This window comes from Mustela lutreola, chromosome 9 (genome assembly GCF_030435805.1).
Source record: "Mustela lutreola isolate mMusLut2 chromosome 9, mMusLut2.pri, whole genome shotgun sequence".
Taxonomy (NCBI): Eukaryota; Metazoa; Chordata; class Mammalia; order Carnivora; family Mustelidae; genus Mustela; species Mustela lutreola.
The window spans coordinates 68,210,705-68,229,222 of NC_081298.1; the positions used below are offsets into that span (position 1 = coordinate 68,210,705).

At 38.8% G+C, this 18,518-nt stretch overlaps 1 protein-coding gene across 4 annotated transcripts in view; it reads right to left on the reverse strand.

Annotated features, from left to right (window-relative positions):
- Positions 1-18,518, reverse strand: part of CAMKMT (calmodulin-lysine N-methyltransferase) — a 391,971-nt gene that overhangs the window by 45,678 nt on the left and 327,775 nt on the right. For 3 of the 4 annotated variants that reach the window (XM_059134602.1, XM_059134600.1, XM_059134599.1), the window contains 4 exons: positions 13,772-13,832; positions 11,687-11,741; positions 10,569-10,632; positions 2,768-2,834 (listed from right to left, as the gene is read on the reverse strand). In XM_059134602.1, the coding sequence (XP_058990585.1) occupies positions 2,768-2,834; positions 10,569-10,632; positions 11,687-11,741; positions 13,772-13,832 (247 nt within the window). The remainder of the gene's footprint in view (positions 1-2,767; positions 2,835-10,568; positions 10,633-11,686; positions 11,742-13,771; positions 13,833-18,518) is intronic. The other variant, XM_059134601.1, reaches the window with a different exon arrangement.

Sequence of the window (18,518 nt, forward strand, 5' to 3'; positions counted from 1 at the left end):
TGCCAAAGTAAGGTAAAATCAAATCCATTGTCCTCATGAGGGCCCTCAACATAGGTTTCAGGCCCCATGCAGCCTGGGTCCGCCCTGGCTTGAGAGGCAAGAGGAGTGCGGGTCACTGCCCAACAAGAACCCTGTCAGAGCAACAAGGAGTTGGGGGGGCAGGGGCTTTCCCATTCTTATTCCGTTCTAGTTCCTCTTCAAAAACCACCATTTCCTAAGCCCAGAGTTCTCAGTACCCTGGTACTCCTCTCTGTGGCTACATGGTATTTGCCCATAAAGTCACAGCAGACGTTCAGCCGTTCCAAACTCATGCCAAGCTTTGAAGTGCTTTTTAATAGTGGAAATACGTGGCTCACAGGTGGGCTTTGTAGCTATGGTAAATGCTTCTCGGTTATCTGTCGCTACTGTTATTCCACACCTCCAATTTGGAGGAGAAATTCTGCATATGCTTTGAGGCACTAAAAAAGAATAGTGAACTATATCTTAGCTCTTTTGTGAACCGTTTCCTTTTATTTCTTCTTGTATGGAACTAATGTGCTCATCATATTGTACTGGTTATGGGTGGGAAAGCAGTGGAGAGAAGGGAAATGCTGATTATTACATCACTGGTTGGCAGTTCCTCTGAGCTTCTGGAAGGTTAAGTGGTGAAGTAGCTTCTAATGTGAGATCAGGTCATTTCAAGGACCGACTCATCCCCCTGGTTTTCTGGCAAAGTGCTTTAGTAGACTTTGGACAACATGCTTATAGTGGTAAAAGAAAAATAACTGACCACAACTAATATGAGACAAAGACAAAAAAAAATAAAACCCTAAAACCAAACCCTTCATCTTGGAGGTTCCTGAATGGCTACTGACACAAAGACTATCTGTCCATGTACATAATAGACAATATATTTAAAGCATTTTTGAGAACATATAGACACAAAGGCCATTTTGGATACACCCTGTGTTGAATAGGGACATTTTGCTTCTCTATGTAACTTAATTATTTCATGAAGAGATGACAGAAAATACTGTTGCACTCCTTAAGTTAAACACTTGACATTTTTTATTCCTCAAAATGGAACATTTTCAAAATCTAGATATGTTTATTAATTAGTGATTATTAACACCCAGTAAACAACATTATGTCTTGTAAAAACACAATCTCTCTTCACAGCATGATGCTGAATCTATTATTCCCTGATTCCATATGCTGAAATACACTCAAATGGTCACAAATGACCTTAAGCATTAAATAAATGTAAATGAGGACAACATTGAAAATGTGCTTTTGATTGATAAGTAAAAGACCAGGTTGAAAATCACGTCCCAAAATGAAGTCCTCCCCAGAAGGGTATGGCAGTCCTCACTGTGGCGTAAAGGCTGCCTTAAGAATGAAGAAGACACGATAGTGGATGGTTCTTTCTCCTGACCTGCCTGAGGCTTTCTGGGAAACTGGTTTGTGATTAAATGAGAAACAAAGGGCATCACCCACGCCCCCCACAACCCCAAGCCACCAGCTTGCGCTGACATTCTACTACAGGATTTAAAAACACGAGGACACTTCCTTACCTTTACCAGTTGACACCAGAGAAAAATAATCATTGCTATTCCACGGCCTCAGCCCAATCTGGACCACAGGTTTTTATTTTTTATTTTATTTTATTTTATTAATAAAAATATATATGTCATTTATATATCTAACAATGAAAATTTACAGAGTAGGACCACAGGTTTTTAAAGCGATGCTGCTATTCAGTCATCTTTTTTTTTTTTTTTTTTTTTTTTAAATCCCAAACTGAGTAGTGGTGGGAAAGCATCTTTGACACAGAGAAAACTCAAAATATCAAAGGTCTAACGTCTGGGGTTCAACATATAAATGAATGCAAAAGGCACAAATACAGGTATTTCATGTGAAAAGTACTAAATGATTACTTGCTCTTCTAGGTCCTATCATCAGAACAAAAGAAAATGTAGCATCACAGAAAACACCATTGTTTTGGTTGAGGGTAAGAATTTCTCCAAGCTCGAATAAGAATGAACAGAATCTAGGGGCGCCTGGGTGGCTCAGTTGTTAAAAGTCGGCTTTTGGCTCAGGTCATGATCCCAGGTCTTGGGATGGAGCCCCTCATGTGGCTGCCTGCTCTCTCTGCCTGCTTGTGGTCCCTTTCTCACTCTCTCTCTCTCTCTCTGTCAAATAAATAAATAAAAACTTAAAAAAAAAAAAAAAAGAACAGAATCTAAAAGGGAATGGATACCTAAACTATTTTAAAATCATAAATAGAGCAAGGTTTCTTAATCATGGCACTACTGACATTTTCAGCCAGATAGGTCTTTGTCATGGGCACTCTCTTGTGCATTGTAGGATGGTGAGCAGGACCCCTGGCCTCTGTCTACTAGATGCCACTAGTGATCCTCTCCCCTGAGTCAGGACAATGCAAGAGTCCCGGGGGCAAGACTGCCCCCAGGCTGAGAACCAGAGGAAAAGAGCATTCATAAGGAGGCCCCAGGAAGGCTTCTCCCAGCTTCAGACTGTGCACTCTCAATCCTAAACTCATTCCCAACCTCGGGTTCAATATACTTCAGCTTTCCTCATTGGCTGAAGATAATGAAAATGCCCGCCTGCCCCTTCATGATCTTCTGAACATTAAATAAGAGATTTTTAAAGTGCTTAGAACAATGCCTGACCCACAGTAAGTGCTCAGTAAATAAATGTTAGCTATTATTATTTTTAATTATCACCCACAGAGAAAACCAGAATGTTTTAATGAAGAAAAGTATCTTACCAGCTTGATATTTTCTGAGTTTTAAATGCGCCAGCCTTCTGATTCCTTGTGATGATGTCGCTCACGTCTATAGAACACAGTTAAGAAAGCTTCTGCTGTGATTGTCAACTGACTCAAAAAAAAAAAAAAAAACCATCCACAAATACAGTGATCTTCTTACTGTACATGGGATCAGCAGAGTAAAAAGAGAAGAGTTGTAGGGTATGAGGCAGAAGAAGAAGGGTCAATCCCTTGTTCTACCACCAAATGTTGAATTACTTGCCACAGGCAAGCTCTTTTAATTCCCTGGGCAGCAGTTTTGTCACCTGTGAAATGTACCTGCAGGGAGCATGTGTGCAGGGTCCAGGGTTCTGGGTGCTGGTGGGTGTAGATGACTATCAGATAGGTGCCATTCCTCACTTGCTTAAAAGAGCGATAGCCCCAAAGGCATGCCTCTTTCAGTCAGTGGGGAAAGGACCTATACCAAGAAAAGCCATATATCTGGAAGACATGTTTTGAGGAGCTGGTTTATTACATCACACAGTGCCATCTTGGTGTAGGTCCGTGGGAAAAACCATGTCAGGTTCTAACAATGGGCAAAGCTAGGCTTGAGATCAACATCATTTGCTTCCACTTCTGGACACTAAATCTTACAACTATTTTGTTTCTCTTCTTGCTCTGGTCCCTGTGTGACCCAGAGCCAAACGGATGACCCAGCTGTATCAACCACCAGAGCTCTCATGGCATGTACTTTCTGTACTGACCTCCCATCCTGGCTTCATCATATTGCCCTGGCTTTCTGATTTCAATCACCTTCACTTACTCATTTATTTTATATGGCATATATTCTGTATCATTGTAAAAAGCCACTAAGTTCCTCTTACAGAATAAAGCAGATTTAAATAAACAAGAAATAAAATAATTCCAGTGAAGGCTGCAAGCTGAACTAAATTGGGCCCATGGGGAGGACACCAAGCAGACAAGCGATGTTCCCCTAGTGCTCAGAAAAACAGATTTCCTGAATGCTCGGAACAAGCATTGGCCAAGATCTCCCTGTAAGAACAGAGCCACAGGACTTTTTAACCCAAATCTCTGCTTGAAACATCAGGCACACCCATTTCTTCTCTGAGTGAATAAGCAGGTACTGTGATAGCTTTCTGCCCCCCCAGGAGTGGGTAGGAAAAATCAATTAGGTCTCCTAATGAAGGGCTTTGTGGAGGTTTACAAAAGTGCTATAATGCAGACTTTTTTTTTTTTCTGGGTGAACTTTCCTGTATGCAAATTAAATACCGTTAAATTACATTCATTAAAAAAATAAAAGAGACTAATTTGCCTACTTGTTTTGATTAACTAAAATGACACATCGGCCTACAGTTTTGTCTATTTCAGGAAGAAAGTATTTCAGGAAAGTCTTCTAAATGAAATGTCTTATAGGAAAGGATAGCTGACATCGTTATTCTGAGGAGAACAAAATTAGTGAAGAGTCAACTGACAACAGTTTTTGGTTTGAGCCCCTCCCCCCCGCCACACCCTACTCCACGTTTCTATGACATCCAGCAGCACACGGAAATACGCCCCAAACACCTGTAGCGTCGTGTGAGTACATGACTAATCTATCAAGCAAAACATATTATTTTGTTAGTGGAGGTAACACTTTTTATAAAATAGTCGCAGGGAAGTTAAATTATATAACTCTGAAAACCTATTACTAATTTTTAGTAAACATCTTAACGCTATATGCTTTTATACAATTTATAAACCCGTGCCTCCAGGAGTTCAGATTGAAGCAAGTGTACGTATTTATATTCTAGAGGGGCTTTTTTTTTCCTTTAATGAAAAAATTCACAGCAGTATTTAGGCTGCTTTATTTTTAGAGCTGGGAGGGAAATATATTTTATGGTTTAGGAGGTGTTTTTATATTAAAACAAGTACAGAGAAAAAAAAAGAAATGGCAAGAGCATATTAAAATATCTTAAGATATTTACTCTGATAATCTTCCCCCCCACCCTTCACTTTGGGTCAGATTTGGAGGCGGTACCTCTGGCTGGCACTGTGTCTAATAATACATTTTATCATTTTTCTGTGTTACCTCAGAGTGAAAGGATGTCCAATCAAATCAAGTCAGTATGTCCAGGACAGTGTTCAACAGGGTGGACCAAATCATGTTCCCTGTACCGTACCTACCTTCTGGAAGTCTTCAGTGGGAGGTGCTGGGTGCAAAGATAGCTTTAATGTGATTTCTGATTAACTGGATCCAGAACAATCAACTCCAGGCTCCTTGTCTAGGCTACAGGATCCATGCTTGAGGCTAAAAGAAACCAAGTTTCTACATCTTGGTTTACTTCTGTCAAAAAAGCATAGTTCAGGAGTGGGGCTCCCTTTTAATTTTGGTTCAGTTGAATTTTAATCTTAAAATGCACTTTTTTTGTATAATAAGTTACTGAAACAAGTAACTTTAACTTTATATATCTAAATATAATTAAGTTAATTACATAGAAAATATTATTTAAAATACTAGCCTCCTCCTGCAGTTAGTGATTATTAATTAATCAAGAGCCTGCATCTACATTTTGGGACTTGGCCCTGTTCTTTTTTTTTTTTTTTTTAAGAGTTTATTTATTTGACAGACAGAGATCACAAGTAGGCAGAGAGGCAGGCAGAGAGATAGAGGGAGGAAGCAGGCTCCCTGCTGATCAGAGAGCCCCAAGCGGGGCTCAATCCCATGACCCTGAGATCATGACCCGAACCGAAGGCAGAGGCTTAACCCACTGAGCCACCCAGGTGCCCCTTGGCCTTGTTCTTTAAGCAAGAAAGTTCTTTTTAAAATAATAACATTGAGGGGCACCCGGGTGGCTCAGCGGGTTAAAGCCTCTGCCTTCTGCTCGGGTCATGATCTCGGGGTCCTGGGATCGAGCCCCGCACCAGGCTCTCTGCTCAGTGGGGAGCCTGCTTCCTCCTCTCTCTCTGCCTGCTTCTCTGCCTACTTGTGATCTCTGTCAAATAAATAAATAAAATCTTTAAAAAAATCTTTAAAATAATAACATTGTGATCCACAAAGCATTACTTTTTCAGTGTATGTTACCATTTATTTTCACTGGACCATACAAGGTGAGGGTAGGAAAACAAGAAATAATAATATAAATCCTGTTCATTCTGACCTCTAAAGGATTTTAGAAATGCTGGACGTGGCAATATTTGCCAATTTAAAAGCTGCAAAATATTCTTAAATGTGCTCGTTATCAAGGGAATTGAGAAGACGACCAGGAGGTACCTTGAACTGTTAGCTATGTCAACTGCTATGTTTTTGGATGAGAGGTCTTTTCTTCCTGAGAGTTCTGAGGAAACTGCAGGATGACACTCACCAAACTATTCTAAGTTTTAGTGAAACAGAATGGTTGAATGGGGGGAAATAAACTTTGAAGTCAAATGAACCTGGCTGGCTTCTAAAGCTCATTCTGCTACTTGGTGGCTGTGTGAACTTGGGTAAATCAGCCTCTCTGAGCTCCATCTCAAAAACAGGAATAATGATCCCTATTTCACAGGCTTAATGGAGTATCACATAGGATGAGCCAGACCATATTGGTGCCTAATTCATGTCAGTTCATTTTCTTTTTCAATAACTCAGGCAAAAGCTTCAGTGGGATGAAGAGGCTGGTGAGTAACTAAAATGAGGTTTGGCAGTCAAGCTTTATTTTCTCTCCCTGCTGCTCAGAACTAATTATGTGGACATTTATACTGTACAATTTAAATAACTGGAAAGAATCAAAGAACTTTTGCCCTGTAGATTTTCAGTGTCTTTCCCACGTATAAATGTGCTCCAGCCAAGGCATCTAGTCTGGGTCCCACCAGAAAGGGGACTTGTTTGTCTTGTCCACTGCTGTGTCTTCAATGCCTGAAATGGCCTGCAGGTAAACGGTGGTTGGATTAATTTTAATTAATTAGTTAGATTAATTTATTACTTAATCCAAATTGAATTTGCAAAGCTATTTATTGAGCTTCTACCCAATATAAGGCACATGCAGCCCATTAATGACTCAGTTAGCAAATAGAGGTACAGCTGGCCCAGACATTAGAGGAACACAGGATGATGGCCTAGCATTGCCAAGGTCTTCACCATCCAGAGCACAGGCTGCATAGTCCACAGGGAGCTTAATGCAGTAGTTACTCAAGTCAGAGATGCTGTTAATAAATAAGATAATGTTAAGCCAGGGCTCTCTCCTTTAAAATGCACGGGAGATTGACCAATTTGGGGTGAATCCTAAGCCTGAAATCATGATCCAGACTGTGCCTGCTGTAGGAATAAGATGCTTGGGTCAGAAGCACAAGAAATGGATCACCAAGCACTGCTACATTCTGCAGATAACATGCTTGATACTTCCTAAGGATGGGTCAAGGCAGGGTGCTTGTGTGGGGAGAATTAGTGAGTGAACCAGAGAGGGCTGCTCACCTCTAGGTATTGTACTTTTATCCATTACAATTGGGAAGAGGCTTGGCATCAATAATAAGTCAGTATATCATTTCTCCCCTCTGTTCTTACGCCATTATCATCACCAGCCACGAACTTTAGTGAGTTATTATTATCTGTAGGCACTTGGAGATTTCTTCCTTTATTACACCAAAAGGGCTGTGCCAAAGGAAAGGGAACACGTTTCAACCTATCTTAGGTGAAGTTGAGAACTGATGAACCAAATGATGCCATTTCTAATTTATCCTTTGTTCTCTGTGGGTACAGATAAATGGCATCTGTAAAGAGAGGCAGCTCTTGGGTAGGGGGGTACTGGATTAGACGCAGCAGTACAGTTTAAGGACTAAGGAGAACTGGGACACATACCCACGAGTCTGAGAAAATATTTAGGACTTACATCATTCACTTACACCTCAAGTCTTAATCTCTTTTCAGGTATCTCTGTTTAATAGATCTCAAATCAACATCTAGCTTTCCAGGGTCAAGGGAGAGAGCCCTGGAAGACATAGCCAAACCATCTGATACATCTGAGGGAAGATTAGAAATAACCTCACAACTGGTTATCTGCTATGATATAAAGATTCAGAACTCATCCATTCATTACCTGACATATTTAAAAAATAGAAATAATTGAAGATAAAAAGGAAGGATCAAAAAATGCTACTTTTTTAAAAGGTAAAAATCAGAACCTTAGAAGCTTAAGAGACTAGGAAATGAAGATTCAGTTGGATTCATTAAATTCGGATGCGAAGAACAAAGAAAATAATTTTTAAAATGAAGAGAATAATATACAGGCCAATACTCAGATGTGATGTGGGACTGCCAGGTCGATTTTCAATTACATTTCACTGATGTATTCATTTGTTTCTTAATGTGCTCATCTTGCCCATTAAGAATAATTAGCAGCTTTGCTTAGAGATTTTCTGGTTTCTGGCAATGGTTCTCCCCCCCTTTTTTTTGTTGACATCCACTTTTACTTTTAGAAAGTAATTTTTGGATAATATCCTACAACTGCTATATAATTTAGGCTTCCTAAAATTTTAAAGGAAAGATGTAAACAGTAATTTTTAAATGAATTTGTTTCAATCTATATGCATCAACAGTATGTGAGTCAGTGAATTAGTTATTCTTACAGAAAGTGGGCACACAAATAGAAAAAAAAAATCATTCATATTAACCTTACTTAGCACAACAGCTTACAATGAATGCCAATTGTAAGCTCTATTAGCAAATCAAGAATAACATTAGTATTAAAAGCAAAAACACATTGCCAATTTTTAAGGCGTTAGGCATGCTTTTTTTCTCTTAATTAAAAAAAAAAATTAGATCTGGTTACAAAAGAAAAAAGCCCACAAACATGGAACAACTGCATGATAAAAACTGAACTCCATCAGGAAAGTCCTAAGAGATGAAATAAAACACACTACCAGTTTTGGTCTGCATCCTGAAAGGACCTACTTTATCTACATTGTAAAGTTCTTCCCCTCCTGCCCTTTGGCACCCCGCTATATTAAACCCATTGTAAAACCCAGCACAATAAAGCACTCTCAGGGCTGAGCTTCTGAGGACCAAATGTTAAAAATCCATTTTCTTGGGAGGGGGCTGTACCAATCATTTCTTTGAAAGGCCAGCAGAGTGAATACAGAATCGGAGATTTCCTCTCTGATTTCAAGAGCTGGCATGGCATCTTTGCTGTTCAAAGCAAAGGTGTGCTAATTAATGACATTAGCATTGCTTCCCTTCTCTGGAAGCGCTGTACTTTAGCTCAATAATAATTTGAGTACAATTAAATTTACATACTGACTACAGATGTTCCTATAGTTGGATAAAAGTTCTAATTTGTTTCTGATGCTATTAAATGAGACACCTGCTGACTTGAGAAAAACCTCAGGTTGCCGGGCCCAATCTGAAAGTTTCTGTGGCTCTAATGACCCTCTCCTGTCCAATAATCCTCCTTCCCTCTTTTGCCCTCCTCCCCCCACAAAAAATACCATCCACTGGGGCTGAGCCAGCATACCTGCCTTCCTCTCGCTCTCAGTGCTCCCTGACATGCGGAGGAGGAACACAGTGAAATGATACAGTGCGAGGCATAACTCAGAATAAAGCAGAGTGAATGAAACAACATCGGCTCATCTCCGGGAATATTTTGAGAAACTTGCGACAGTCTGAAGATCATGATTAAAATCCTGCATCTTAAAAAAGGAAGCACCTTTTGTGATCTCTTTCCCTTGTGTGAAAGGCCAGGATTGTGATTGGCTGTTTTTCCTTCCTGAAATTTTTTTTTTTTTTTAAGTCTGTCAGGCAATTAGCTGGGTGGGGCTCTGCAGAGCACACCAGTGCCGCTGAACAATATTAGCTACTGTGCTTCTTGTACCTCCTTTCTCCTATTTGAGCAGCCTGATCGAGTTGCTGCAAATTTTATTTTTAAATGATCGTGGAGCCAAGGTAGAAAAAGAAAATCAAAAGGGGGCTTTCTGTAAGAAGCCGCAAAAATCGAAAACTGCTTTGGCATTTTCGGGGTCTAAGATGCAAATAAGCGGATTGCCTCCTTCATAATGTAAATGTAAGGCATACCAAAAACCCAAAGCAAATATATCTTCCACTTCTCTCAATTTCTAACGGCTGTTAACTGCGCCTGAACAAATCAGCTCGATTGCTAAAGTAGCCACAAATTATGCTTGCTTTCTTAGTTAAAGTACAGTTCAGTTTTCAGGAACTCTGTGTACATATTAGTAAAGCATAATCTAATATAATGGGCTTGGAACTGTAATAGCATAGCAGAAAAAAAAAGAGATTGCTTTTATAATCCTAAATAAAAAGAAATAATGGAAAGCTGATAGCAGTTTCCAGTGGGTAGCTATAGGTAACCTCTCAACAATTAGAGTAGGTCCCATCCGACCTAGCACAGACACACAAGATCAAACCCAGGAAAGATCAAACCCATGATGAACATGATGCCGGAAGTTAGTTTTTGCAAGCAATAGTGGATATAATAAATATCCAATCGTGTACTTCATACTGGGAAATTTCAGTGACAATAAAAGGACAGGAATGCCTGAAAATTATTCTGAAGCAACTGTTCTCTTTGCCTTGAGTGGTCCACAAAATGTGGGCTCCTTTCACAAGATGTGACCGTAAAAAAAAAAAAAAAAAAAAAAAAATCTATCGAACTAAAAGAAAAAACAGTCGTCGCCAAATGAAGTCCATATATTCCTACTTTTTCTTAATTACTTATCACGTGTGTGGGGGGGGGATTCTTTTTTAATACCCCATGCTGTCTTTCTTTATATCAATTGTTACTCAGCCGGGAAAAAGGAACGAGCACAACAAACCCGTTTTCTATCTGAATAAGGATACTTCTGATGGCCTTTTCATTCCCATCAGTTAACAGAACTTCTTTGACATCTGCAGAAATAGCAACCTGAAAAAAAAAAGGAGCACAGCAAACAATGAGCAAATATGCTTGTCTGTGTGGAAGTGAAGACAGGAGTGACAAGCCTTCAGTATCATGCTTCCTCACCTATTTCTCTGTAACAATCTTCAATCTTTTTTCATTTTATGTCTGCATTATTTTAATCATTCAATCAAATCAGTCAATACTTTTATCATTCCATTTGCGGGAGCCTCTATCTTGCTATCATTCTGTTCGGTAATTGCATTGTGACAGCGGATGATGGTATTCTGAGAGGCTTTCATTTGTGGGCTTCTGTTTATCTGGTAGAGCCATCATACAAGGCTGTCACTCTGCCTTTCAGCTTGCTTCTGTCTGACTGCCTGATGCCCTTCATATAACTTTGCATTGCAGGCAGATGGCTTTGTGAGGGTAATTTTTTTGTGAGCTTTGACATGCTCGCACATTGGGCTGTAACCTCGACACATTGTGTAAGAGCGACAGGTTTGTCAAATGCCAATCAGTGTAACAATATGCTTTTATTTGTAGAGACATAAAAACTTGTCTAATGCACTGTGCTGCTACATAATATCTCCTGAATACATGACTCAGAACCCAGAGAATGGGGAACGACGTTCCTGAATGGCCAATCTAATTCAAAAGAATCTAATTACTGAGCGCTCTGGATCATGTTTGTTGGTGTAATAATGCAGGCAAAACATTAGCAGCTATATCATGGTGCTCCAACTGTGATTCGCCGGGCTATTCCTGTATCTTAGCAAATGGGACTATAATCTGAAGAAAAAAAAAAAATGCTTTCGCTATGGCAAAGAAAGACCGTGCGAGGCCTGGAATGTCACAACAAGCGATATTGACTACACTGAGGTAAAATGTTTCTGCTCATCGAGGCAACCATAAATCAATATGATCCGAAAGTAAGTCAATCTAGAAGGTCTCTCAAGACCCGGCAGCTTGACCGCAGCTGATGCTGTTGACGGTTCTCTGACCCAGCAGTTGGAGGCCCTGGAACATTTTTCCTTTTGTTCCTCCCTCTGAATGGGATTGGAATTGAGAAAAGACCTACCATGAGCCCAGCCAAGCATGTCATGCCACCCCCTAGCTCACACACAGCAAGGTCCCTGAAAGAGAGAAAAGAAATGGTAGAACCCATACAAATTAGATGAAAATGGTCAGAGAGATATATATGTTACAAGAACAAACTGCCATCTGCGGTAAGAACGGCGCTACCAGGAAGTTGTAGAGACATGACTAGGCTACCTCATGTTGCTTTGCGTTTTAAAAATAATTATGAAATAGAAAAGTCACAAAGCAGGCAAATCAGTGGGGGTTCCCTCATTAGTGTTCACTGCAACATTACCACCGCTGAGCTGAAAAATCTGAGAAGGTTCCCTTTTTTTCCCTTGTCAATGGCGCTGTCTTTTAGAACTAAACTAGCTAGAGTAGCGAAAGATAATTGTTAGGAAAGGGTAACACTGTTAATCCACATTCATTCCTTCAAAAACAGACAAGTAAATGAAGAACATATAGGAGTGTGTATATACCTATATTTTAGTCAAATACACACAACACACACACACGCACACACACAAATGCAATCTTGAAATTTTTGAAAAAAAAATTCGAAACCAAACTGAAACATTTTGGAAATCTGAACTGCCCCCATAAAGAACAATTACACAAAGAGCATTTAGCAATTAACACTTAAATCACAACTGACCCCAACACAACACAGTGAATAAACAATGCAGGGACATAATATGGTTAAGCCAGCAAACCGAGGCTAAAGCAATGACGGGGCTCTGACTTCACCGCTCAAAAGTAAAGCGGCTCAGAGTTAAAGCTGACAGTCTAGGGGGCCACTCTGCACTCACCTTCCCCTTTGTGCCTAAATATCAGCCCTCAACGTGTGACATTCTTACCCTACACCACTGCTCGATGATTGGAGCTCCAGTGAAGCTTAAGCACAGGGAGAAGAGCAAATACCAGACTCCCAGAGCAGCTCTGTGGCCCAAAGTCAATACTGCCCTGTGCTCATTTTATACGCTTCAACCTTAAGATCACTCCTTCTTCCCAGGTTGGGAAGTTTATTACCTCGACAGGAGAAAAGAAAAAGAGAGAAGGAGAGAACTGAAAGGGGGGTGGGCAAAGAGAGGGAAGAGGAAGAGAAGCCAAGCAAGGACATTCATATTCCGAAACACACTTAATGAGTATTTAGTTGTTCAAGGCAATTATAGGCTGGTTGGTAAATATGAACCCACGGAGCTTCAAAAAATACATATTATTGACCCAATCTTGTAAGTACATATTGTTAAAACACATACCATGATCACTAATGACTTGTCTGGAATCATAATGGGCTATTCAGGAAGCATATGTTGGGTGACTTTTATAAAATGAGAATTAAAAATGAAAAACCTATATTTTCTGGATTTACCAAACATCTTTAGAATTTTTAAATAAAAGGAGGTGTTTATTTTTTTTTCCTGTTTCCTAAATCTCATCCATGGGTTTGATCTATAATTGCACACTGACAGTTGAAAACCTTTATTTCCGTAGCATGAATCTGTAACAGTAATTTATATTTTACAAATACATATTGTTAGGTCTATAAAATACCTTTAAAACCAGGAGTGGGATGGCATATTTAAATAATAGCTGGGGGGTATTTATTTATCAAATATTCTGTAGTGATTTCCCTAGCATAAGTTTAAAGAATGTCTTTATTGTAGTTTTTTTTTCTTTTCTTTTTTTTTTTTTTCTTTTGACCTTCACAATCAGTAAGGATTGATTGGAGCTTCACTTTTGTTTCCAAAATCAAAGTGAAATAAAATGCCTTGAGTGGAAATCAAAAGCCTTTGACATATAGCAAAAAGCTTGCTGTGCTTTTTGTGCAGTATTAGTACCCAAAGGCAATTCAGATTTCTTTTCAGAAGCAACATGTTTTCACCATGAACTTCTTCTCTTCTTTTCTTCCTTCCCCCTCCCTCCTTCCCTTCCTTCCTTCTTCTTTCTTTCTTTCTTCCTTTTCTTTTCTTTCTTACATATTTTTTAACAACTTAATTTGAAGAATGTAATCATGGCAATCTTTAATATGCAGATATAATACTCATAATCACTAAAAAGTATTTTTTTAAGGACAGCTTTGTACCTGAATACGTTTCTGTGCTTGAGGCAATAGTAAGCCAAAACCTCTTCAGATGGCCAGATGCCTAGAAAACACAAGAGGAAACACTTTTCGATTATAGGAGTCTGTTCTATAATCATTCACTATAATCATTCTCTTAAGAAATGGCTTTTAAAAATAATGTTCAGTACAAGCTGTTTCAACTTGAATCAAACTCAACATAATTATTACTTGTAATATGTCATATCAAATGAGGTTTTTTGTCGATGATAGCTTTTTTCCCAGAAAACAGTAAAATATCCCAAATAAATTTTACTAAATTTCTATTACAACAAGACAGCAAAACAACAACCAAAATTACAAATACTAAAAGTTCAATTTTAATGGTATTTCAGGTAGTTGATCTTGCACATGTGAACCTTCTCAGCCAATTCATAAACACCAGTTGAAGACCTAATGTATATGCAGTTCATGTGAGGCAAAAATAAATGGAAAAAACACTTGTAAGGAGCAAAGAAAACTACCAAGGTCATTAAAACTTTTTCTTTGACTCTGTCCTAATGTTTTCAAATACACACAATTATTTCCTTTTTTCAATTAGAAATATCAAACTGGAGATTTAAATTAAGAAATTCAAGTTTCACCAACTTTGCCACATCTTTAAATTTAACAATCGGGGTTCCTGGGTGGCTCAGTGGGTTAAAGCCTCTGCCTTTGGCTCAGGTCATGATCCCAGGGTCCTGGGATGGAGCCCTGCATCAGGCTCTCTGCGCAGCAGGGAGCCTGCTTCCCCCTCCCTCTCTCTCTGCCTGCCTCTCTGATCTCTGCCTGTCAAATAAATAAATAAAATATTGAAATAAATAAATAAATTTAACCATCAACTTGTGCAATAAACTCCATAGATGGGCAATTTCTAAAATCATCACTTACAAATCATTTCCTTTGAGGACTTAATCTTCATGAATGTATATGAATGCCTTAAACAAAAATACAAACATGCTTGGAAATGATAGTCTCTAGCAGTTATCACAGGGTCATAGGGCTCTAAGTACTTTTGATGTTTTTTACACTTTTTGTATTTTCCAAAGATCTTTTCAACAAATATGTATCACTCCTATGATCGGAATAAACCAAAGCCTTATAAAAACTGGGTTTTTGCCAAGGGTTCAGACTCAAAGGTCAGGCGGGACAATAGCACCCTGCTCCACCTGGGGTTGAAAAGGCCCCGCTGTCCTGGGAAAGAGCAATGAATGTTCTCTGCCTTCGCACTAAACTCTGTTCTCGTGGGTCCAGATGCAAAGTTGAAATACCTAATGTGACTTTTTTTTTTCCTCCTAGATGCATCTCCAGCTTCAAAGAATGAGAAATCCCAACATTTCAACATTTCAGAGAAGAGGATGTCAAAGAAATGGTAAGTAAAATCCTAAGGGAATCAGTGGTAGATGAACAGCAAAGACCCCAGAGAAGCATTTGGAGCAGGGAAGTCTGCCTCCATAGTATTTCTGGTAGGAATGACAGTTTGGGAGAGAACAGAGTAAACCAGCAAGTGTTTGGAGTCATATTTAGAAGAAAGTCAGAAAGGCAGTGGAGCATAGCAATTAAGATCACAGGAGCTTTGGAACCAGACTCTTTGGGCTCCAGTCCCAGCTTGTTGGGCTGCATTCCCTGGCTGAGTGACCTTGGATAGTTTACCTAACTTCTCTGTGCCTCAGCTTCCTCATCTGTAAAATAATGTAATTGTAGTATCAACTTCATAGAATGGTTGTGAGCATTAAATAAGTAAAATACATGAAATGTCTTTAGAACAGTTCATAATGAACTCAAAGAAAAATTAGTTGTTAATGTTATTCTCCTGGAGGGGATAAAAGGGTAGAAGAGAGAATATGTGGACCCTGATCATTATCCCAAAGACCAGAACAGATGGAGAACGTTTTTGTCCTGTTCCCATGCATGAACTTTGCTACAACCCTGAAGTCCTAATGCCCGTTATATCTCCATATTCTGTAAAGAATAAAGTATATAATAAAATTCTCTGAAGGAAGAGCCCAAGACACTGTTCCACACCAAGTACATATAATCATCAGCATAATGAATTTCTTTATGCCTTTAGTAGAAGGTTTTGAGGTTTAAAAAAAGTAATGATAGGGGAAGGGTATTTAACTAAAACTCAAGCTTTGATTAAGTACAAAAATGTGACTTTTAAATGAATAGTCTTTAAAGAGAGTTTTATAATTTTCTCAAAAAATTATAGAGGTTGATTTTTAACTAAATTAAATACAAAAATATGTAGAACAAAGTTAATAAAATCACCTTAAATTACACCACTAGTGTATAACCTCTAGTAACATTTTGGACATCATTCTAAAAAAAGCTCTCTGAAGCACAAAGATACTTTACACAAACGGGATCTTATTATGCAGGTATTTGTCAGTCTGACTCTGCCCCACTCAATATGTAGCGAGTAATTTCCAATGACAGTAAAAGTGTACCTGCATCATTTTTTTTTTTTTTAAAGTAGGCTCCATGCCCCAGAATGAAGCCCAACACGGGGCTCAAACTCATGACCATGAGATCAAGACCTGAACTGAGATCAAGAGTTGGACACTTAACCAACGAAGCTACCCAGGCTTCCCCTTGCATCATTATTTTTAATGACTGCCTGATTTGATGTTTGCATCATAATTTATTTAACCCATTTCTTCTTGAGAGACGTTCAAGTTATTTTGAGGTTTTGGTCCTATGAGATTATAGACAGTGGTACCATGAAGACACATTTTCCCCCCAAACTAGGATTTTTTCTCTATAGGTCAAATACACTCAGAAATGGGAAATCTGGTCAAAGGTTAAGTACCTATCACACTGTGATATATCAGACTATCCTCCAAAACATTTATACCAAACTATACCTCCAAATAAGAGTGTTTATTTCCCCAAAGTCCTTTTTTTTTTTTAAGATTTTTATTTATTTGACAGACAGAAATCACAAGTAGGCAGAGAGGCAGGCAGAGAGAGAGGAGAAAGCAGGCTCCCCGCTGAGCAGAGAGTCCGATGCGGGGCTCGATCTCAGGACCCTGGGATCATGACCTGAGCCGAAGGCAGAGGCTTTAACCCACTGAGCCACCCAGGCGCCCCCCCCCCCAAAGTCTTTTTAAGATGAGGTTTGGCAACCTATTTTATTTTTTGCCAATCTATTATGTTTTCCAAAGTTATCTCAGTGCAAACCAACACCATAATGAGATACCATTTCATGCCTTCTAGGATGGCTATAACCAAAAAGTCAGACAATAGCAACCACTGGTGAGGTTGAGGAGTAAATATTGAAAATGGTACAGCTGCTTTGGAAAACAGTCTGGCAGCTCACCAAAAATTTAAATGTAGAATTAACATCTGGCCCAATAATTTCACTCCTAGGAATGGACGCAAGAGAAAAGAAAACATGGCAACACAAAAAGTTTTCAGTGAACGTTCATAGTGGCATTATTCATAATAGCCAAAAAGCAGAAACAACCCCAACATCCATCAACTGATGAGCAGATAAAATGTGGTAGAGCCATTCAATGGACCATTATATGGCAACAAAAAGAAATAAAGTACTGACTTATGCTACAACATAGATGGAACATGAAAGCATTACGCTTGAATGAAGGAAGCTCAACACAAAGAACCACATGTGGCATGTTTCCATTTATATGAAATGCTCAGAATAAACAAATTCACAGAGACAGAATATACAGTGGTGATTGTCTAGGGCTGTGATGGTTGAGAGTAAATGTGGAGTGACCTTTTAGAGGTGATGAAATACACTAAAATGGTGGTGACGGTTGCACAACTCTGTGAATATACTAAAAATCACTGGGTGAACTGTGTAGTATGTGAATTACATCTTAATAATGCCATTATTTTAAGTCAATCAGAGAAAGACAATTATCATATGACCTCCCTGATATGAGGAAGTTGAGAACCAAAGTGGGGAGTTTGGGGGGTAGGAAAGGAAAAAATGAAACAAGATGGGGTCAGGAGGGAGAGAAACCATAAGCGACTCTTAATCTCACAAAACAAACTGAGGGTTGGGTGGGGGGTGTTATAGACACTGGGGAAGGTATGTGCTATGGTGAGTGCTGTGAAGTGTGTAAACCCAGCGATTCACAGACCTGTACCCCTGGGGCTAATAATACATTGTATGTTAACAAAAAATTAAAAATTAAAAAGAAATAATGCCATTATTTTAAAAAGTTTTCTCATTTCTATTTGTAGAATTATAATGGTCTTTTTTAAAAAAAGGATTTTATTTGTAAAGAACTTATACAGAGTTTAAAGAGCCACTGAGTTCTGTGAGAATGACTAAGACAAAAAATGATTAAGACAAATGATTTTGATTAAGATTAGTACCCAGCCCCTCTGACTCAATCTTTCTCTTTTCTCAGAAACTGCTACTTACAATTCTTTTAATTGATGTGAGCGGCAATTACCTCCATATTTCCACATATGTTTGTATTGTCACTTCTTGATTTTTCAGTTTTAGGTATTATCTATTGCCCCTTCACTATGGAAGATAAGCTTCTTTCCCTTTCATCTATACTCCTCACCTCATACCACACACATTATGTTCCTTATCCACCCACCATCACCATCTTCCAATTATAGATGTTATAATTTTGGTAATATAGAGTCATTGTCAATTTCATTATGACCAGGAAATAATACTGAGTCATGTAATAAACTGTGATTGCTATTTCTCTCATGTATAATTTCCCCACATGTGGAGTTTATA